A 23,821-nucleotide genomic window follows, 5' to 3' on the forward strand; every position below is an offset into this window, starting at 1 on the left:
GGTTCAGCTGTCTTTATCTTGGTGCACTGGCTTTCCTCTGCATTCTGTGCTCATTGGCAGGTTGGGTTTTTTCCTCCTCCTCCCCCCATCCCTCTAGCTCAGGCTAAACAGAAGCAGGGAGACATATGCAGCCCAAACCTGGAGCTGTGAAGCCATGGACATTATCAATCGCAGCTGTTGAGAAACTGACAGACTCCATTACACATCTCAACTGTAATCCCAGAGGCCTTATGCAGGCTACTGCCCAGCCGCTCAGAGCATCCGTTCAGCCTGTGGAGGGTGATGCAATCATGTCTTGTAGACAGTGGGGACTTTGTCGAGCTGCCGTTGGGGGAGGTGGCATGCAGTAGAGGTGGAAGGAGGAAGAGATCACAGGCGTTGGCCGCTTGCAGAAGATTCTGTGAACAATAAGTCTTATTTTCATTTTCTTTAACTTCTTTTGCCCGGTGATTCCTTCATGTATTTGTTTAACATGGGTGTGGTTCACAAGAAACCCTAGACATTCTGGGGCCAGCCTTTGCACCGCATCTGGGCTAGTGAGGAAAGAAAAATCAATTATGGTTACTTTACCCATAAAGCTGACTATCTCATTTGAGACCAAAAGGCTTAATTTTGTACTGCAAGGTCACTTAACGGTTGGCTTTTTTTTTTTTTTTTTTTTTTTTTTTTAAAATTTTATTTTTTTTTTTTTTTTTTTGTATTTTTTCTTTTTTTTTTTGTTTTTTTTTTTTTTTTTTTTTTTTTTCCTTTCAAACACTTGACTGTTTGAATGTTCAGATAGTAAATGTTCCCTCTTCTGATGCTGCTTCACTGCAAAGCTGTAATTTAGAGGAATAGGTTGACAGATTAGCATACTATTTTTGTGATGGAGCAGTGCCTCAAGATATTCAATGAATAAACCTCTACTCCCTCCCAAAGTCTTGACTTAAGGAGGGCTTGGATGGGCTGTTGGGAGCTACTGACATTCAGTAACATGCTAACACTTTTAGCCTTGTGACCCACCCTTTAAATATAACCATTGCATGATCCATAGAAATGACATTGTTGAAACCCAACCAGCATGAGTGTACACAAATAAGTGTAGGCACAGTGCATTGTTAGTTCATTCTGCATCTGGCATCTCAAGTGTTACTGCAGTATGATGGAATCAAATTAAGAGCTTGATGTTCTCCCTTGAAACTACTGTCTTGTTTTGTTTGAGTAGCAGCCATGTTACTCTGTATCCACAAAAAGAACAAAAAAGTCTTTTGTGTGGTTTTTTTGGGGCGTGGGGTGGTGTTCACCATGCCTACTGTTCAAGGGTCAGGCTTTAATACTCTTAACCACACAGAGTAAGATGCTACTCAGCAAGCACACCACTGACTTCAGTGGATGTTCTTGCAGGTGTAACTGCTAACCAATGAGTAGAGTGTGCCGAATCTTGTCCATGTTGGTCTGCAATTTTGATGGCTTTGTGTCCCTAGGGTGGCCAAACTTTTTTCCACAAAGCATACACTGATGCTGAATTTAGTCTTTACAGTGAATAAGTCTGTATTTGAGAAGCATCTATCATTTGTCATATAAACCTTCTAATTTTTAATCCTTGATAATGTTCTTTTGTCATTCATAGCCCAGAGAGAAAGCCGTATCAATTGGCTTTTGAGAATTTTGGCCAATGTAGCTTGTTTTTAGGCACTGGCTTTTTTTTTTTTTTAAAGTTACCTGGGTGCCCAAATATTTTGACACCTTAAGTGGTCTGACACACATTCATCCAAAGGTTCTGAGCATCCACAGCTGGCATGTTAATGCTATGCCATGCTAGGAGCTCCTGAAAATTGGACCATTTTTGGTAGGTGCCTAAAACATGAATTAAATCTAGACAGTCATTTTTTGAAAACGTTGGCTACTACTTTTGAGCATAATTTATTTTTGTCAAGGCTGAAGTATTTTTCTGCTTGCCCTCTTACTTCCTTTTCTCCCCCCCCTCCCCAGTTTCTCCCCACTACCTGAACTATTAAATGGCCTACTTCCCTCCCTCCCCCGAAGTCTAAAAGACTGATGCATAGTTGAGTCAAGATACCAGATCTTCAAGGATTAGAAGGCTGAATCTTTAACCCATTAGTGAAGCTTCTACATGGTTTTATCTTTTAAAATCTTAATGGAAGAATTTCAATGAGTGAGTGGTAATTTGACCCACAAGGAGAGGAAGATACACTGGCATATGACTAAGGTTTTCCACAATACATCAGAGCCAGGATACAGAACAGTTCCTCTGCTACCTTTCTCCTGTTCTCATTTTTTCAATTACCTGCAATTAGCTGTCAGATATATACTAAAATATTAAAGGAGAGAAATTGCACTAGATGGTGGTGTGTGTCCATCCACTTTGTGCTTTGACAAGGGCAAAGAAGATTCTTGAAGGCTTCCCAGTAGGCCGTATCTGGTTAATACACAATATGTGGACAGTTGAATGACCTAGCTATAGCATGCTACATTGCCATCTAGAAGCTTGTCTGATTTGTAATCTCCTGCTGCTCACTCCACAGAGTATGTGAAAGTGGTGTACAGTATGTAGTCCTTGACAGCTGTGCACATCTGCCTCTGGTGACTCTGTGGCAGTTCTAGGAATATGGCACTGGGGGTCAGGGACAGTGAGAGGGAGGGCTAGGCACTGAGAAAGTGCCGTTGAGCCAAAGGACTCAGAACAACAGTGATTTAAAAGGGAAGCTCTTGGGTTGGGAAGATGAAGATTCTGCCAAGGAAAAGTGAGTGGTCTAGAAACACTGAGGAGTGAGATGGGAAGTAGGCATTGTATTTATGGGTATCAAGGCTGCCCTCCTGTCTGTCGTAGGCTGAGCTGCTGAACTGCAGTAGGGGTGAGGAATTTTAGAATCTGCTGCTACGTCAGTGCAATGATAAAGAATCTAATCTGTCCTCTAATGTTGCCCTGGCATTCAAAAACTGTCTCTGGACAATTGCACGAGGAGGAAGTTTGATTGCAAAGGAAATATCCCATTCAGCTTCAGCAACAATGGGAAAAGTACTGCTCCTGTCTTGAAATAAGACTGATTATTCTGTATTTATTTTTGTTTCTTGACCAAATGTTCTAGCCTGCAAAGACTGCCCTGGTTCGTAATTCTGAACAAAATGTTGTTGGTTCTTTCAGAAGTTTACAACTGAAGATTGACTTAATACAGCTTTGAAACTTTACTATGAAAAAGAAAAATGCTGCTTTCCTTTTTTTTTTTTAAGTAGTTTAACACAGGACTGTACTGTATTTGCTTTTTTGTCTCTGCTGCTGCCTGACTGTGTACTTCGGGTTCCAAATGAGGTGTGTGGTTGACTGGTCAGATCGTAACTCTGATGCTCATAATTCTGAGGTTCTACTGTATTTAAGCTGGCTCAGAGAACCACTTGTCATGAAAAGTACCATCCAGCATTATAACCCAAACATGGCAAGAGAGTTCAGGACTATATTGGAATATTTTTTGAACTGTTGCTCAGAATATAACAATGTAAAATAGCGAGTTGATAAGTATAACCAGAAAGACCAAAGAGTTTGGATGCCAAAAAAAAAAGCCTTTACATCTGCTCTCTATCCTCTGCACCTGATCTAATGCACTTGCATGAAGTGAGGTGGTTTTTCCTAAAAGCTCACTTGCAGCTAACCATTCTCTTCTGTTCTTGCCTAGTAGTTATAGTTTTTCTGATGTAGACCTGTGCCAAGCTGCAACTGCATATTCAAGTAACTTAGAGCCATTTCTCCACCCTGTCTGCATGCTGCCTAATTTGGACTGTAGACTTTTGTGGTACGGGGCATATCTTCTTCTATCTGTGTAAAATGAGACCTGTACCTCTGATGCAGTGCAGAACTGCATTTCTTGCCACAGCTACTAATGGACGTTTTGGACTGCACATTTAGCTGCAACTCTTGCTTTGCCATTACATGGGCCTTGAGGTTTGCTGTTGGCTTTGCCTCTTGTCCGAAGAGATTTTGGGTACAGTGGGTAAGACCCAATGGAACCAGGTTACAGTGCTCTGGCTTTGGTGTAATTACTTCTAGACTTATAGCTGTACTAGCTGCTTTAAGTTATGGCATGCTCTTAGGACAAAATTGGGTCAGCAGTCACTTCTGCACTGCTCCTGGCAGCCACATCTTTCAGCACCTTGTTGAGAAACTTTTTTGCCTGAACTGATAAAGCCAGCCTGCAGTTTGTGTAGCTGTTTAGGGATCTTCTCCTGACGTCAGGCCTAATCTTGATGCTTCCTGGAGCCTTGTCAAGGGGGGGGTAACTTTCTGCTCTGTTCCGAACAGACTCCTAGCACTAGCACTGGCATTCCCTTTCTTTCATCTGAGAGTAAATGAGACTTTGAATGTAGGAATTGTTAGATCTGAGTTGAGCTGTTCTTCCCTTTTTACTAAACTTAGCAAAACTAGTGCCCAGCTTGTGTATCAGAAGGTTTGACCACAACTGTAATGGATATGAACATATTGTAGTATGTGCAGCTGACTTCATTCAGCCACATTCAAGTGCAGCCTGTGTATAGCTAGCCCTACATTATGTATATTTGACCTGCCAGTGAGCTCATTGGACCTCTTCTCTTTCTAGCTACCATGCTCCCCTTTATCTAAAAGTGCAGCAAAAAATTGTTACCCTGTGTTCATTGTAAATCACTTCAAATATCAATTGACACTAATTCTGACACTTAGTTCACATGACTTTCATCTTATTAAAAAGTGGCTTCACTAGAGCAGGGTGGAGTTTGTGGTTGGCTGCAAAGATGGTTTCACAGCAGTTTATTTTTAAGTGCTGACATTTGTTAAACTCCCTCTTTTTCTGTGCAACTTCTGTTAAATATTCAGTAGTAAACTAGGTAGCTTTCTCCATGACCGAGCAGCCTGAGACTGTAAAGACTACTCTCCTGCTTCCCTCTTTCTGTAGTGGAGACTAGGTTCTAAGCTGTTATTTCTATAACCAACTACTTTGATTAAGAAGCAAAGAGTCCTGTGCCACCTTATAGACTAACAGACGTATTGGAGCATGAGCTTTCGTGGGTGAATGCCCACTTCTTCGGATGCACCCACAAAAGCTCATGCTCCAATACGTCTGTTAGTCTATAAGGTGCCTGAGGACTCTGCTTCTTTTACAGATACAGACTAACATGGCTACCCCTTTGATACTTTGATTAATGTATTGATCCACCCAAGGGATGCATGAGTCCTTCTGTCTTGCCTGTCTCCAGGAGCTTCAGATGGGTTCTATTGTAGCCTTTTGCACACCTCTAATATCTGGCTTTTTTGGGGATGCATGTGCAGTTGTATGCCTGACTTAAGTATAGAGCTAGGAAAATTACATACATGCACAGACTGACAATTTTCAGTTGCAAATGGTCAGCTAAGTGCTCATATAGCTATTTGTGTAAACCAGTCCTAGTTATTGATGTGTTATTCCATAGGGTCTTACTATTGTGTGAGTTTTCCTAATTCTTCAGCTGCTTTAGATGCCTCCTGAATGTCAACACTTCTCAGCTGAATAGTGAAATGGTAACACTCTACAGATATGATGGGAGGCTCTTTCAGAATTTATGGATTAAATGAGTTACTTAGGGCTAGTCTACACTAGCAGCACTAAAGCACTGCCACAGCAACGCTTTAACGTGGGTTGTGTAGTCGCAGGAGAGCGCTGGAGGAGAGCTCTTCCAGTGCTCTAAAAAAAAAAAAAAAAAAAACCTCCACAAGGGGCGTGGCTCCCAGCACTGGTGCACTGTCTACACTGGTGCTTTACAGCGCTGAAACTTGCTGCACTCAAGGGGTGTGTTGTGTGTTTGGTTTTTTTCCACACCCCTGAGCAAGAAAGTTGCAGCGCTGTAAATTGCCAGTGTAGACAAGCGCTAAGGCCTTGGCTACACTCGGGACTTCCCAGCGCTGTATGTACTCCACCGCTGCGAGCGGAAGAGCGTTTTCACACCCCTGAGCACAGCAAGTTGCAGCGCTGTACAGCGCCAGTGTAGCCAAGGCCTTAGTTACGGAGCTACAGGTCAGTCAAGGGGCTCTGCTGCCGTCAATCTGCTTAGCTCCTTGGGTGGTTCTTCCTTCACTGCTGTTGGAGTGGTCAGTAAAGCACCTGTGAAATGGCAACTCTCCCTAGTTTGTGGATTAGCATGAAGACTGCAACATCAATACCAATTTATTCCCTCTTCTCCATCTTCCCCCCCCCCCCCCGCCCTCATTGCATGTGGATTAAAGGGTAAAATATAGAATGGTTTGAGACACTTAATACATGACTGTTACATTGTGGGTGTCTGCCCCCTTAATACTGCTACATATGGCGCAGAATACTGCTTCATTCTAAGTTGTTTAATTATAGATGAGGTGAATGATAGCTTGTTCCTTTAAACTGCTTTGGAATCCTACCCCATGCCCCCCAATCCCATCCCATTCTCCCTCCCTCTTAAATATTTCCTCTGAGACACTCTTCCTACCATAAATGCCACCAGCTACATTTTGTTTTACTTCCTTTGAGTACCGTGTGGTTACCAAGAGGAAGCAGTAGTTCACTCGGTTGGTTGTGTCTGAGGCGCTCTTCCTGGTACAGATGGGTTTTTTCTTTTCTTTTGAAGGTGTTTTGTGCAGGCTGGACTTCTGTAACTAGAATTTAAATCCAGATAGTCTTGTTCAAAGAAATCCATGTTTAGGCTGGTGGAATTTAATTTTTTATTTACTACCTACAGAAGTAGCAATCAGACACCATTAAGTGGAAGCTGCTTGAAATAAAAAAATCACATGAATTCAATCTTTTGCATGCCTTGACTTTGTACAACACTGTACAGTCAAATCTCCAAACAGACCTGCAGAGTCCCCTGCCACTCCCCCCCCCTCCCCCCCAGCCCTACTCTGCTGCAGACTTCTTTCCAACCCATGGAGCAGCTCCTACTTTTGACCTGTTCAGCACCTAGTAATTACTCGGATCTTGTTAGTCTACTTCTTTCTCCGCCTCTTGATGTACAGCCTACATCACACTTCTTTGTAAGAGCCCTGGTAGTGACTCCCTAGCCAGCCTCTTCAGTTTCTGGAGTTACTTGTTGGAGACAGCAGCCATCAGCTACTCATGAACACTTAAGAAGTGGCAACTGATGCCTCCAGGCAGAGGATCAGCCCTGCATTACAGATAGGAAGTTGGGAATTGTAGCCAGCAACCAGTGTGGAAATATTTAAAAATTGACTCATTGCCCTAAATGAACATGTAGTGGAGGTTTAGGACCACACCCTTCCTTCAATGTTTTTGCTCAAAGTAAAAGTCTAGAAAACCAGTTTGGTTCCCCAAAATCTTATCTCTGGCTTTGTATCCACATGCGCCCTCTACCTATTCACCATAGTCAAAGCTTCTGCATCTATCATACCACAATAGCACTTCTGATTTATTAGGTCAGACCACAACATTCCTCTCCCATATTGTAAGCACAGCTCTACAAATCTTCTACTTCTTGATAGTAAGAAACTGACAGCTCTTCCGTGTGCCTCCCAGAAAAATTTATCTTTATCTATCCTTGATCTGGGCTGGACAGTCCAGTTTACTACATCTACCCTTTGAATTTTATAACCGCTCTAATACCACATCATAATATTGTGTTGTATACTTTCTGGAGAAGACATGGGTATGGGACTCCTAGACCATTATATAGTACAGCATCTGACATATGAAGCGAAGAAAGTAGGTATTGTCATAACTACACAACATGGTGAGTGGGAATGTGGGGTCATAATTACATGATATGTCAAGTGGGGGGGTAACACACCATCAAAACAGACTATGCCAGACTTGTGAGTATTTTAAATCCTCTTTGCACAGGTGTATATGACTACAGAATATGTAATGAATCAATCAAGTCCCTAGTTTGAGAACCTAGGAATCCAAAGTTTGGATATTCAAAGACTCAAAATTTTTGACTTCATAATTTTTCACACCTCTGTGTTCTAATTTTTTCTTAAATTGATGAATCTGCAAACATAACTCATTAAATTTTTTCATTTGAGGATTTTTGACAAACTTGTTGAGTCAAATGGTAACATCCTTGTTTATGTGGAGCTACTTACCTAGTAGGTATGGGCACTGGACTGCCTAAAGGACAGCTGTGTTAACTAACATATCTTGAGCTTCAACTTGCTCATACTGTACAGCTTCCACAAACCTATCCCTGTGGAATCCTTACACACAGCCAGTTCAGCGCCAAATTGAGTCTGAAGGGGGTGGGTGTGTGTGTGTGTGTGTGTGTGTGTACACACTTCAGGAAGAACTAAAGACCAGAGTACATTTGGTTTGAAGTCTGCATGGTTTGAGGTCCAAGTTTTTAATGGTTTGAAGTCTGCATGTAACTCCAAAACCAACCACCCAACCTTAAAGTAAACAAAGGCTGTAGGACTCATTTGAGGACTTTTGAATTTTTTTTAAAATATAAATAAGTTTCTTAGCAAAGTCAGGTGATTATGGCATGCTTCAGAAAGTTACATTGTGGAGATGAAAACTTGGCTGGTAACAGAAAGCTATGAACTCTAAGGAGTTAAGGCTGAAATTTCAGCTTCTCCCTTTAAGCCCCGTGACTACATCTTATTCAGAGTGCTCACAGTCCTTTATGCTCAGCAATGAGTATATGCTAGCACATACTCAAATGTGGAGCCTATCAAGGCCCATCTCAATGGGGAAAGATCCTGTACTGAATCGCTCCGGTAATGTATTGGATCTTCAGTAGGCTGGTCTTGAGGTGACTCCTGGATTCTAGAGCAATGATGTGATGCTTAAGAACATAAGAATGGCCATACTGGGTCAGACCAAAGGTCCATCTAGCCCAGTGTTCTGTCTTCCGACAGTGGCCAGTGCTAAATGCCCCAGAGGGAATGAATAGAACAGGTAATCAAGTGATCCATCCCCCTGTCGCCCATTCCCAGCTTCTGGCAAATAGAGGCTAGGGACACCATCTCTGCCCATCCTAGCTAATAGCCATTGATGGACCTATCCTCCATGAATTTATCTAGTTCTTTTTTGAACCCTTTTATAGTCTTGGCCTTCATGACATCCTCTGGCAAGGAGTTCCACGGGTTGACTGTGTTGTGGGGGGGAGGGAGGGGAAATACTTTTTTTTTTTTTTTTTTTTTTAAACCTGCTGCCTATTAATTTCATTTGGTGACACCCCCAGTTCTTGTGTTATGAAAAGGAGTAAATAACATTTACTTTCTCCATACCAGTCATGATTTTATAGACATCTATCATATCCCCCCCTTAGTTGTCTTTTCCAAGCTGAAAAGTCCCAGTCTTTTTGATCTTTCATCATATGGTGGCCGTTCCATACCACTAATAATTTTTGTTGTCCTGTTTCTGAACCTTTTCCAATTCACAGTATTCAAGATGTGAGCGTATCATGGATTTATAGAGGCAATATGATATTTTCTGTCTTGTCTACCCCTCTCTTAATGATTCCCAACATTGTTTGTTTGCTTTTTTTGATTGCTGCTGCACATTGAGTAGATATTTTCAGAGAACTATCCACAGTGACGCCAAGATCTTTCTTGAGTGGTAACTGCTAATGTAGACCCCATCATTTTATATGTATAATTGGGATAGTTTTCCGGTGTGCATTACTTTGCTTCTAAGCCATCTCACTGACAAACAAGGACTTCAAATAGAAGTAGGAAGAGTCTTGTCTATTTTATTGTTTTTATTTATTTTTTTCCAATTTCTTCATGGTTGCTATTAGGGAGCAACAGTTTTAGCCACATCAGTTTAGCAGAGTGAGTAAACACCCCTCCCTAGGGGTACATAGAAAAAACAACTTCACCCAATCAAGCAGTTTATGGAATGCCTTTTTGCAGGCTTTTGTACTGCACATAAGTAAACTGTGAGGAGCCAATGGAGGTGCACTTAGCAGTAGCAAAAGTAATCTGAAATATTTCCTTGAAATATTTGTGGCATTTAAATGGCTGGTAGAATGGTTAATGCATTAGCCTCCTAGATTGAAGTTAGCAATGCCTTTTGGTATTACCATAAGGGAAAGATGGGATTCCATGGACACTGTTCATCAGCAAAAAGAACAGGAGTACTTGTGGCACCTTAGAGACTAACAAATTTATTAGAGCATAAGCTTTCGTGGGCTACAACCCACTTCTTCGGATGCATATTGAGTGAAACATATCGAGGAGATATATATATACACACATACAGAGAGCATGAACAGGTGGGAGTTGTCTTACCAACTCTGAGAGGCCAATTAAGTAAGAGAAAAAAAACTTTTGAAGTGATAATCAAGGTAACCAAGTACAGACAGTTTGATAAGAAGCAAGTGTGAGAATATTTACAAGGGGAGATAGATTCAATGTTTGTAATGGCTCAGCCATTCCCAATCCCTGTTTAGCCCTGAGTTGATTGTGTCTAGTTTGGACACTACTGTGCTAATAAGCGATGGTCACATAAATACCACCCTGTACCGGAAACCTACTGACCGCTACACTTACCTACATGCCTCCAGCTTCCATCCAGGACACACCACACGATCCATTGTCTACAGCCAAGCTCTAAGATATAACCGCATTTGCTCCAATCCCTCAGATAGAGACAAGCACCTACAAGATCTCTATCAAGCATTCTTAAAACTACAATACCCACCTGCTGAAGTGAAAAAACAGATTGACAGAGCCAGACGAGTACCCAGAAGTCACCTCCTACAAGACAGGGCCAACAAAGAAAATAACAGAACACCATTAGCTGTCACCTTCAGCCCCCAACTAAAACCTCTCCAGCGCATCATTAGAGATCTACAACCTATCCTGAAAGATGATCCTTTACTCTCACAGATCTTGGGAGACAGACCTGTCCTTGCTTACAGACAACCCCCCAACCTAAAGCAAATACTCACCAGCAACCACACATCACTGAACAAAAACACTGACCCAGGAACCTATCCTTGTAACAAAGCCCGATGCCAACTCTGTCCACATATCTATTCAAGTGACACCATCATAGGGCCTAATCACATCAGCCATACCATCAGGGGCTCGTTCACCTGCACATCTACCAATGTGATATATGCCATCATGTGCCAGCAATGCCCCTCTGCCATGTACATTGGCCAAACCGGACAGTCTCTACGCAAAAGAATTAATGGACACAAATCTGACATCAGGAATCATAATACTCAAAAACCAGTGGGAGAACACTTTAACCTGTCTGGCCATTCTATGACAGACCTGCGGGTGGCTATCTTAAAACAGAAAAACTTCAAAAACAGACTCCAACGAGAGACTGCTGAGCTGGAATTGATATGCAAACTAGACACAATCAACTCAGGGCTAAACAGGGATTGGGAATGGCTGAGCCATTACAAACATTGAATCTATCTCCCCTTGTAAGTATTCTCACACTTGCTTCTTATCAAACTGTCTGTACTTGGTTACCTTGATTATCACTTCAAAAGTTTTTTTTTCTCTTACTTAATTGGCCTCTCAGAGTTGGTAAGACAACTCCCACCTGTTCATGCTCTCTGTATGTGTGTATATATATCTCCTCGATATGTTTCACTCAATATGCATCCGAAGAAGTGGGTTGTAGCCCACGAAAGCTTATGCTCTAATAAATTTGTTAGTCTCTAAGGTGCCACAAGTACTCCTGTTCTTTTTGCGGATACAGACTAACACGGCTGCTACTCTGAAAACTGTTCATCAGGTCTACCCACCCACCCCAGAATGCATCATCTTTCTGCAGCTATGGGTGGTTGTGGTATTGAAGTGTTTTTGGAAATGTGGTTTTGCCATTTACTTCAGGAACCAACTTTATACAAAATTAAACTTGTTTCCAAAGGGTGACTGGAGCCAGGAATTCTTTTCTTAGGGGGAAGTCTTGTAGCTGCTCTTGTTCAAACCAGAAAATGAGATAATCCATTTTTCCCTCAAATTGTTCTTGGAGCATGTTATCTTAGCTGTGGATTGGGCCAAGAGAATGAAGTTAGACTAGGGCCAAGCAACATGTATATCTTGCACAAAACCCTTTCTAAAAGGGTTTCTATACTATGGCAATTCAGAACCTTGGGAGGAGTACTTTCTTTTTTCCAGGGATGGGGAGGAGGGCTTATTAGGTGTCTTCTCAGTAGTCCATCTTTGTCTCAATAAAGGACAGCTGGGCCCTTCTTAGTGGTACACCACTACCTTGGTATAACGCTGTCCTCTGGAGCCAAAAACTCTTACCGTGTTATAGGTGAAACTGCGTTATATCAAACTTGCTTTGATCTGTCGGAGCGCGCAGCCCTGCCCCCCTGGAGCACTGCTTTACCGTGTTATATCAGAATTCGTGTTACATCGGGTCGCATTATATCGGGGTAGAGATGTATTTGAAGGTTACCCCTAGAATAGTGGCTCCTGGGCTGCCTAATTTATATATAATTATGCTTCACTTCTATATGATTCTGGTTCATTCTGTATCATTCTAGGACTCCAGATGGGGGAAGGGGGTTAAGAGTTAAAAAATCAGTCTTAAAGCATATGGACATAAATGCAGGATCTATTTTTGATAGGATGCGCACACATTAGATGTAAGTTTTGTGATCAGGCTGCTTTGTCTGATACACAAGTAGTTATGCTTCCGGTCTCTGTAAAATTAAATGGGTCTACATTTAAATGAAACTGGAGGAATAAAACTAGTACAGTGTTACTTGTTTGTTTTGTTAAAAGCAATAAACTATTCTGAAGGCTGCCCTCACAACCAGGAATTCTAGAAAAAAATTTAGAGAGAAATAAAACTTGAGTTTAGATTTGGCAAGAAGATGGGTTTTGTAGTTATTGGCAAAGAGTAAAAGTTTAACATGACTTTTGTGGGTATTAAACAAATCGCCCCACCATATTGCTGCTGCTGGATATGGGGTTAGGATGTGTGTACTGCTGTGAAGCTAGAATACCAGGGCAAAGGCTACCGTGAAACTAGCCAACTTCATGCATTGGGTAAAGCATTTTGTTCCCTTTTCACAGCATATGAAACAATGATAAACATGAAGGCTTTTCTACATACAAAGCATTTTCAGCTAATTAAGTTTCACTATTGCCAAATCCAAACATTTAGTCATGAGTCTGGCCTTCCAAAAATCGAGATTAGAGGGGAAAAATTGCGGTTCTTGGTTTGCTTTCTGGAATTTGACACTTTAGGGTTCCTTTCCTCGAGTTCTTTCTTTGCATCTCAGAGGGCTGAAACTTTTTTAAATGAGTGAGGGTTTGTCACCATAATCCTGTGACTCAGAGCTTGGGCTTTAAGAAAAACACCATGTTGAGAGACCTGGCAATTAAGCTTCATTGTTACTAATGCAATTTTAAGGAGAGTGCAGATCTGGCTCATGTTGATCCTTGTTCCCAGGGCTTAAATTCTCAGATTATTTCCCAGAGCCCCCTGCACCTCTTTGCCTCCTTCCCCCATTCAGGACTCCAGGTTTCAGTTGCAGGGGGTCCTCAGGGTTTTCAGCCCCACAAGGGAGTGTGGCTGCTGGGGCTGTTTTTCCATTTCTTCCCCCCCCCCCCCCCCCCCCCCCCCCCCCCACACACACACACTTAAAGGTAATTGAAGGAAAGAACCCCACTCCCAGAGAAAGGAAGCAAATAACTTTAATTCTTCCAATTGTCTCTGAATAACAATTTGACAATAGAAGTTAGTGGACCAAATTCTGGTAGTGCAATCCTATTGCTGGTGGGTTTCAAGGAGCATAATTGAAGGCAGAATGATTCAGTAAGGTGTGGATTTGCCCTAGCTAGTGCCTTTGTTAGGGGTTTTTTTTTTTTTTTTTTTCCCTACTCAGACTAGTAAACCATCCACAGAATGGCATCTGTATAATAACTTGTGTGGCAATAATCCCATGTGAAAAGAGATTCTGTAATGGGGCCACCTTGAAGCATCCAATTCTAGCTATCAAGTTGAACGTAGTGAAAACTGTTAATGGGCTGCTGGCAGGTGTATCTCAGAGGAACACTTAATACCTTGACCACCTTCCTGCAAAAAATGGGAAGACACTGTAACTTGAGGGCTTTCCTGGGAAGAGATAGTAAGTGATCCAACTTTCTGGTTGCATAACTAGAACCTAACAGTGAAAGGGGTTTAGGGTCAGAGAGCTATTGGGGTACTGAGGGATCCCAGGAGAAGTTAGTTTGCTTGTAGAGGATTATCAAGAGAACAGGAATTCTCAAAGTTGAAAGGCGAGCTTAACTCTGTGTGTGTGTGTGTGTGTGTGTGTGTGTGTGTGTGTGTGTGTGTGTGTGTGTGGTTTTTTACCCTAATTTTTAGAATTGTCACTCAAAATACTTGAGAATTAGTCATCACTGGTGTTGGCCATTTTGATAGTGATCTAGAATGAGAAACTGACTGAGTAATAGTGAGGAAACTGGGAAAAACTTCCCTAATGTAGACGTCACTTTCATGCATATCAGTCAATGGCTTGTTCATACTCGTTTACAAGCACCTTTTGGTGGCATATTTAATGCTCTTCAAAGCAGTAGAGAAGGGATGGCAGACGTCTAGATTCACTTTTGTCATTGGGCATGCAGCAAATACAAAATCCCTTGCCTTGTGGTGGTTCTCCAGTAGTCAGAACGCTGTGTCTGGGAGCAGTGCCAAAAACTCCATGGTCATCTATGTGCAACAGGAGCCTTAGAGGGGAGCATGTGAAACTGGGATAAGAAGCATTCGGGGACTGAAGAAACTGGTATTGCCCTAGAACAGTGGTTTTCAAACTTTTCTCCTCCTCTGGTGACCCAGTTGAAGAAAACTGATGCCCACGCCCCAGTGGAGCTGGGGATGAGGGGTTTGGGATGTGGGGGGGGGGGGGGGGGGGGGGGGGCAGGCTCTGGGGGGGGGCCAGGAAGGGGTTCTGGGGAGGGGGGCTCAGGGCTGGGGCAGGGGATTGGGGTGCACTTACCTGTGGCAGCTCCCGGTCAGCAGCGCAGAGGCAGGCTTCCTGCCTGTCCTGGCACCACGGGCCACACTGTGCCCCAGAAGTGGGCAGCAGCAGTCCAGCTCCTAGGCGGAGGCATGCAAGCAGCTCCCGGCCAATGGGAGTGTGGAGCTGGTGCTCGGGGTTGGGGCAGCACATGGAGCCCTGGCGCGCCCCCCCCTCCCCCACCTAGAAGCCGGACCTGTTGCTGGCTGCTTCCAGGGCACAGCACAGTGTCAGAACTGGTAGGCACTAGCCTGCCTTATCTTTTAATGTCCAGTCGTTGGTGCTGAGCAAGGTGACCCAGTGCCTTGCATGCTGCGACCCAGTACTGGGTCGTGACCTGAACTTTGAAAAACACTGCCCTAGAAGACTTGCATGTGTCTGTAAGAATGTCATTGCCAGTGTGCTAATAGAGATTCACTCAAAGGATGAGTGCAAAGATACCTAGAGTGTGTGGTTATTTCAATATAAGGTGGGAAAAGGCTTGACACAACTCCGATCTGGGATTTACTTGTGGCAACCCAAGTTTCACTTGATAAACCATGCCTGAGCTAGGGTCTTAAATAGCACGCATACATTATATATGCTATGATTCCATAACTGGAATCTTGAGGATTGCCTGAACTCTCCCTACACCGCTTTCCACCATCCTGTAGGCAGATCAAAAACATGAAATTTATGAATAAATTCCTTGTATTGTACTCCAGAGTTCTGTTACTCAGCCTGACTTAATATTCTGCCTGGTGAGGAAGAAAAATAGTGTTCTCTTGTTCCACTTACAAAGTAAGGCTATAAATATACAAGTTATCTTGTAATACTGCATATGGTCAGCTGTCTTTAAAATTCATTGTCCCTCATCGTCAAAACAACCCTATGCATCTTGTCCCTATGCACCCTCCATTCCTGCTCACTGCCAAGAATTGTGTGTGAGGCCCCACAGGCGAACAGTTCATCAAATCTCCAAATGCTGTATAACCCTTTAACAAAAGTAGATTGGTAATCAGGCTGCTAGCTGACAGGCAGACTCCTAGAAGCTGTAGAAATCAGTCTCTACCTTGATGATGATTTTCCCTTTGCCAAGTAGGGAAAAAAAATAATTTTTAAATGCAGTGGGGAGTCACTTCCCTTTGCATTTGGTAGAGGCTACCAGCATGTACATCCGGTTGAAAAGAGATTTCAGATATGAATGAGTACATACAGCCTGAGCACAGACCTGGTCTAGCAAGCCAGAATGTGCTTGGCTTTACAGCTCACATAATTCATAGCACTAATTAGGTTGGTTCTATGCAGCATAGAGTCAGTATAACTTTGCAAAAAAGTTATATTTTTGGGGGGGAGGGAGGGAATAAGATTTGTAAAGATACTGAGTTTGCATAGCTGGCTTTCCTTTTTGTCCCATCTGTTGTTGCTGTTGCTATTACAGTGCAGACTTCTCTGCTGTGGAATAAAAGTCCTTTTGTGCTATGGCCTCAGTGTGATGCCATTCGGTTCCTTTTTGGCAGTTCAGCATGCTGAACTCCCAGGCTTAAGCTGTCAGCAAATGAAACTGAGGCAAGCAGACACATGCGGCAGTGGGGGTGAGCCACCATCCTATTCAAATGTTAATGATGCCTGAGAACAGAGCTCTCATTTTAACTGTGTTCCAGACCCATTCCTTCCCCTGCCCCACACACTTATAAGCTATATAGCAGCCTGCAGTCTTAAATGCACTTCAGAAAGTCTGTTTAGCAGCATGCATTCCATTGCCTGTGACAGACATTTGCTTATGTTCCTATGACCCACTGTCCCCAGGAGTCTACTCCAAACCATTGGGCCAGTCCCACAACTCTTAAGCAAGTAGTGCTTACTTAGACAAATCCCACTGAAGTCAGAGGGACTGGTGCATAGGGGAGGATTGCAGGGTGTGGCCCAATATTTGTTACTAAGGTTATGTCTACCCTATAGAGGCTATATTGGTGTAATTATGCTGGCATAACCCCACAGTGTAGACACAGCCTACACTGACTGAAGGGATCTTCCTCCTTTCCACCATCCACCTAAACAAACAATGGTAGTGAGGTTGACGGACACATTCTTCCATCAATCTAGCTGTTTTTATACTGGAGGCACTAGATCAGAATAACTGTGTGTTGGTCAGGAATATGGATTTTTTTTTCACATCTGATATACTTGACTTAATTGTAGACCAAGTCTGATAAATACTACTTACCTGTGAACCCCTCTCCCTTTTGCTTTAGGTAGCAAAGCAGTAAGTGGCCCAGCATTGTTCTCAGATCCAGCATTTCTTCTACTCTTACAAGCCTTTGGCCATAAAACCAGTAATACAAATTTCAGGGTATGCTGCACCCCATAGCGATAAAACAAGATGGAGCGGAGGGCTTCCTAAAGATTCAAAGAGGAAGTGATTTGAGAGGGGAGATCACGTCAGCACTGCTCCTCCCTCAACAGATTGTCGAGGCATCAGATACAGAGAGGCAAGCAGGCAGTCACAGAGTGTGAGTAAATCTGAAGTCTGACAGGTAGGATAGAGTGAGTGCCTGCAGTCTTGAGACACTTGGATGCAGTGGTGTTGGGGGTCATAATTTTACAGAATAGTTTGAAAGACAGGTGGGTGAAGTCAGCTGGCTAAGAAGCTAGTGAAGATGATGGGGAGAGGGGGACATATCTTTCTGGTTTGCCTGAAGTGTAGAGTACAGATTGGAAGCCAGATGACCAAGTTTCAGGAAGGTTGCCTGTGGGGGAATTTTTAGCCTGTAGCATGTCCCTGGCTTATCAAAAAGTTCAGTTCTGTTGCTTTGGCAGTAGCTCGTTTGTTCATGATCACAAATAACTCCCACCCCCGACAGGAAATAGCATTACCACAGTAGTTTTCCACCTCTGGCAGGCTTCTAACACTGAACGCTACAATAGCTTTGTGAAGTCGTCTTTGTTTGTATAGCACCAAAAGTGTGCTAGGTGCATGACGGAGAAGAGATCCCTGCATCAGGATTTATTTATTGTATTGGTGGCTCATCACTGTCTAAGGGGCTTGTTGTTGTTGGTTGTTGTCCTGCCTTGCCCAAAGCAGTGCACTTCAGTGGAGCAACTAAACAGCGGGTGGGTGTGGGTAGGCATTATTTACATCTTAAGGCATGTGGCAGTTAACAGGACTGACTCTCTGGTCCATAGCAGAGTGGTTCATGGTCTGCTCAAAAATAGGACCCTTGCATGTAAAAATGAGGGGTGGTTCTGGAACTAGAGCCAAGACCTATGCTGTCTACTCCTGTAGTATCTGCCATTGCCTTACCCAACCAGCATGTATCACTCCTTACTGCAGTCCTCCTTGCTTGTTTGAGAGTGGCTAGTATCTCAGCATTTGCACTGTTGCTGTCCAGGCTGAGACCAGGAAAAGGTAGGGGGTCTAAGATGTATAGCTTCCCACCTGCAAACTCTCTGGAATCTACCTACATACAAGGGAAACCCTGGCCTTTGTGGTGCCAAAATCTTAGTGTATCAATAACTTAGGGTTGCTCCATGCTCCAGCTTTTCCCAGCGGGAGTCCTGTTTCAGATGGGTTTAGGAGGCATCCGAAATGAGTTTGTGATAGGTGCTTAGTTCTTAGTTGGTGTCCGTCTTAATCAGAAAACTATTGTACAACTGGCAGCCTTCACTCAGGGAGGGAGAGTGAGGGGGCATGTAAGAAGATGCAGCAGGGTGGTAGTGATCTGTACCGGCAGAGCTGCATAGGGCATTCTGTTACTACCTGCCTCAATTTGGCCTACCCTAATTGCCAAATTTGAGGTAGAGTGATGGTAAACTTTTTAGGGACCCCTCTTATCTCTCTGTTATAAAGGACTCGTAGAAGTGGTATGAAGTGCAGGAAATGAACAAAGATAGTTTTTGTGGTGGGTGTGTGCGCCTCCCGCGCCCCTCCCCCCCCCAATCCCCATCCCCATAGTCAACAGGTGCAAGTTGGTTTATTAGATTCTTTTCTAAATTTGCCTACCTTATACTACATCACCCCAACACATTCCCAGGTAACCAGTGAGCCCATGAACAGTCAGCTGTGACAGTTACTGATGCGCACACTGCTCTGTTTTCTTTTCCAGGTTGTGAAGACAATTGGGCTGAGAGAGGTCTGGTTTTTTGGACTTCAATACCAGGACACCAAGGGCTTCTCAACATGGCTGAAACTCAATAAAAAGGTATATGCCTCGTTATCCAATTTGTACACTTGATAATTTAGAGCATTTGTTTTAACCATTCTTTTCTGGACTCTTGTCCTCAGCTGGATGGGATGCTCAGATCCTCACACTCCTGCCTTGTTCTTGTATGCTGCTCTGAATAGTGAACCTTGATATTAATATTTTTTTTGCTAGTCTGCGCTGACTGTTCCAGAATAGCTAGGTCTAAAACATACAGATGTGCCAGCCAATCTGCTGTTCCTGGCCTGCAGTTATCCTATGCTTTATTCAGGCAGATCTAATGTGGTGGATCAAGGAAGAGACTTTATCCATGTGTAATACATCTGGTGAATAAGACTCCTGGTGTGGTGCCATCCCTAGGAAACACTGTGGTGCATGACTTACTGATAGGTTCACAATAGCATTTGGCAGCTGCTAAACAAATGAGAAATCTTGGCTAAACTGGACCAACTCAGCAGTTTCCAATGAATTGCTCAATGGGAGGATACTTTATGCTTTTTTGCTTTGTGTGTCAGAAGGGGAGTGTTTTTGAACATGCCTCTGTCTTTCTTACTCCCTTTTTATTACAAACTGCTCAACTCAGCCGGCAGGCTAGCTCTAAAACTGGATGGTGCCATCTCTCACTCCAGGTGACCGCACAGGATGTGCGCAAGGAAAGCCCGCTGCTCTTCAAGTTCCGTGCCAAGTTCTACCCAGAGGATGTGTCCGAGGAGCTGATTCAGGACATCACGCAGCGCCTCTTTTTCCTCCAGGTGAAGGAGGGCATCTTGAATGATGATATCTATTGCCCTCCAGAGACTGCTGTCCTTCTGGCTTCCTATGCCGTCCAATCTAAACATGGAGACTTCAACAAGGAGCTGCACAAGCCTGGCTATCTTGCTGGTGACAAACTGCTCCCTCAAAGGTATGCAGACTTCACCAGCTTCGGACCTTCCAGCACCATGAAGTGCACAAGCGCTATATTTACTATAGCTTCACTTACTCTGGCTTTTTGCCTGTTTGTTTTTCTCAAATCATCTTAATTATGATGGGGTGTGCAGGGTGCATCTTTCCATAAGGACAAGGCTGTTGCACTTCCTGCACCCCTGTCTATTCTCCCTGGGAATTTGCATTTTGAAGAGCGCATTGCAGCTCAGTATAAAAATGCAGTTAGAAACTTAAATTTCTGGGAATAATTGAAGATATCTGAGCAACAGAAATAAGGGGGGAGCAAAGGGGAGTCAATTTTGGCACTGAAATTCATAAATGGGTATGATGGTACAAAAATATTCAGGGCTCCTGTCACATTACGCTGTAGTCTGGATATGTGGCTGTGTTGTTCATCGGGCCAAATTGTTTTTTAGAACATTTAATTGGGTTAAGAGTCAATGCTGGCCAATAAGGCCAGCATTTACTATAGAATTTCTGTTGGCATTGTTCTACTGTGCATGAGACATTTAGACTGTACAGTACTGCATATGCTCAGACTTGTGGCCTGTCTCTGTGTAGTCCCTTCTTTCATACTGACAGGATCTTGCTGCTCTTTCTTTCCTTTCTAGAGTTCTGGAGCAGCACAAACTCAATAAAGACCAATGGGAGGAGAGGATCCAGGTGTGGCATGAGGAACATCGGGGAATGCTCAGGTAACTGATCAAGGTTTGATCTCACTCTGTTAGATTAGTATGGTCCTACTACATGGTAGTTCTCAACTTCTGTAGATAAGCTTTGTGCCTAAACGAAAGCTCATCCTAGGGCAAAAGCCTCTTAGCACTGTTCCAGCCATCTTGCTGAAGAATAACTACAATCTTGTCTGTCTCAGCCAGTATTGGTTAGCAAGTGTTCAATCACTTTAGCAAAGTGAAACTGAACTTTTTAAATGATTGCATTATAAGAACACCCAGACTGGATCAGACCAATGGTCCCTCTACCTCAGTATCATGTCTGACAGTGGCCAGTGCCAGCTGCTTCAGACAGAATGAATAGAACAGGGCAATTTTGAGTGATTCATCCACCTTGTAGTCCCAGCTTCTGGCAGTTGGAAGTTTAGGGACCTTGTCAAAGGTTGTCTGAAAATCCAAGTATACTATATTGCTGCCTCACCCTTGTCTGTGCTTGTTGGCTCCCTCAAAGAATTCTAATAGATTGAGGCATGATTTCCATTTACAAAAGCTGTGATTCTTCAACACACTATGATGTATGTGTCTGATTCTGTTATAGATGCAACCAATTTGCCTGGTACTGAAGTTAAGCTTACCCTGCCTGTAAGTGCCAGGATTGCCTCTGTAGCTTTTTTTTTTTTTTTTAGTGTTAAATTAACTACCCTCTAGTCATCTGGTACAATAGGTTATGTACCACAGTTAGTAGTTCTGCAATTGCGTATGAGGTCTTTCAGAATTCTTGGAATACCATTCGTCATGGTGACTTATTGTTTAACTCGTCAGTTTGTTCCAAAACTACTTATTGACACCTTGAGCTGGGACAGTTGCTCAGATTTTTCTCTTAAAAAGAATGGTTTGGGTGTGGAAATCTGCCAGAGATCCTCTGCAGTGAAGACTTCAAAGAATTATGTAGCTTCTCCACAATGGCCTTGTCTTCCTTGAGTGCTCCTTTAGCATGTCAATCGTCCAGTGGCCCCACTGACTTTGGCAGGTTTCCTGCTTCTGATGTACTTGGCAAAAAATTTTTTTTGCCAGTTTGTGTCTTTAGCTAGTTGCTTTTTTCAAATTCTTTCTTGGCCTGCCTTTACACTTGGTTGCCAGGGTTTATGCTTCTCTCTATTTCTCAACAGAATGAGTTCCAAACTTTTTTAAGGAATGTCTTTTTGTCTCCAACCACCTCCTTTACTCTGTTTAGCCATGGTGGCATTTTTTGGGTCCCTTTTTTAATTTTGGGGTATAGGTTTAGTTTCAGCCTGTATGGTGTTTGTTTTAAATAGTTTCCATGCAGCTTGCAGGCTTTTCACCCTATTAATTTCCATTTAACGAAAGTGAGGAAGCTTGTATCATTTCCCCCCTTTTTTTTAAGGTGTGTGTGTGTGTGTGTGTGTGTTTTTCCTCGTCCCTGCCAAGAATGTTAAACTTAATTACATTATGGTCACTATTACTGAGTACTTCAGTTACAGTCAGTTACCTTTTTTTTGACCAGATCCAGTGGTCAATTTAGGACTAAATCAAGAATTGCCCCTCCTTTTGTGGGTTACAGCAGTGGTTCTCAACCAGGGGGCCATGAGAGAGTTTCAGGGGGTCTGCCAAGCAGTGTTTGGCTTTCTGCCCTGGGCTCCAACGAGTCTAAGTCCCACCTCATGGGGCTGAAGCCTGGGGCCCTGGCATCTGGGGCTGAAGACGAAACTTGAGCAACTTGGCTTCATGGGGCCACGTATGGCATGCGGCCCCAGGCAACTGCCCTGCTTGCTCCCCCCTAATGCTGGCCCTGGCTTTTATATGCAGAAAACTAGTTGTTGTGGCACAGGTGGACTGTGGGGTTCCTATAGTATGTTGGTGGGTGGGGGAGAGGAGGGGCTCAGAAAGAAAAAGGCTGGGAACCCCTGGGTTTCAGGACCAGCTGCTCCAAGAAACAGTCATTTAATGTGTCTAGAAATTGTATCTCTGCAACCCTTCCTGAGGTGATACATGCCTAGTCATGGGGATAGTTGAAATCACCCAATATTATTGTTTCCAGCCTTTATAGCATCTCTAATCTCCCTAAGCATTTCATCATCACAGTGAGGAGATTGTTCTATTCCTACTGCTATCCTCGTATTGTTCAGGCATGGGATTTACCATAGAATCTCAATGGAGACAGTTTAGTTCATTTTAGGATTTTTACTTTGACTCTGTCACATAGTGTCACTCCCACACCAGCATGACCTACTTTCGTTCCTATATTTTGTACCTTGGTATTACTGGGTCCCATTAATTATCCTTCCACCAAGTTTCCACAATGCCTATTATATCAGTATCCTCGTGTAATGCCAGGCACTCTAGTTCATCCATATTAGTATTAGACTGCTAGCATTTGTGTATATAAGCAGGGCCGGCTCTGGCTTTTTTGCTGCCCCAAGCGCAAAAAAATAAACGGGGCGGCCAGAACGGCAAAGCCAAAAAAACCCTGGGGCGTGGCCAGAGCAGCAAAGCAGGGGGGAGGGGAGGAACCTGTGGGGTGGCCAGAGGCAGGGTGCAGGGGGACTCCCTGTGCTGCAGACATGCCCCGGCTAGTGAGGGGAGAGAGAGAGAGCAGGGCGGTGGCCAGGGCTTCAACGGGGAGCTCGCCACAGGGCCCCGACCGCCGCGCCACCTGCTGGGAGGGCTCCACGCTGCTCCGGTCGGCGGGGAGGGAAGAACGCAGGCTGCCCTGCCGGGCTTGCTACAGACCTGGCACCGGCTGGGGCAGATGGAGCGCGCAGCCCACTTCCAGCAGGGCGCTCCCCCTCCTCCGCAGCGCCGCCACCCCCTACAGGGCGGCTGGATCGGGGACACACACACACACACACACACACGCCCCGTGCCGCCCCGTAGAATCTGCCGCCCCAAGCACGAGCTTGTTCAGCTGGTGCCTGGAGCCGGCCCTGTAGATGAACATTGACAAGATACTAGTGCTTAATTGCTTGCCTTCATGTGTTATTTAAATAGGACCTTTTTTTTTTTTTTTTTTTTTTTTTTTTTTTTTTTTTTTTTTTTTTTTGTTTTTTTTTTTTTTTTTTTTTTTTTTTTTTTTTTTTTTTTTTTTTT

The 23,821-nt window shown here is 43.6% G+C and overlaps 1 protein-coding gene across 1 annotated transcript in view; it reads left to right on the plus strand.

Annotated features, from left to right (window-relative positions):
* The window catches only part of MSN (moesin), a 70,385-nt gene that overhangs the window by 38,965 nt on the left and 7,599 nt on the right, over nt 1-23,821 (plus strand). Inside the window, exons 3-5 of the mRNA XM_024197324.3 lie at nt 19,020-19,115; nt 19,745-20,019; nt 20,654-20,737. Of these exons, the coding sequence (XP_024053092.1) occupies nt 19,020-19,115; nt 19,745-20,019; nt 20,654-20,737 (455 nt within the window). The remainder of the gene's footprint in view (nt 1-19,019; nt 19,116-19,744; nt 20,020-20,653; nt 20,738-23,821) is intronic.

The sequence above is a fragment of the Terrapene carolina genome, unplaced genomic scaffold (assembly GCF_002925995.2).
Source record: "Terrapene carolina triunguis isolate 2854851 unplaced genomic scaffold, T_m_triunguis-2.0 Scaffold131, whole genome shotgun sequence".
NCBI lineage: Eukaryota > Metazoa > Chordata > Testudines > Emydidae > Terrapene > Terrapene triunguis.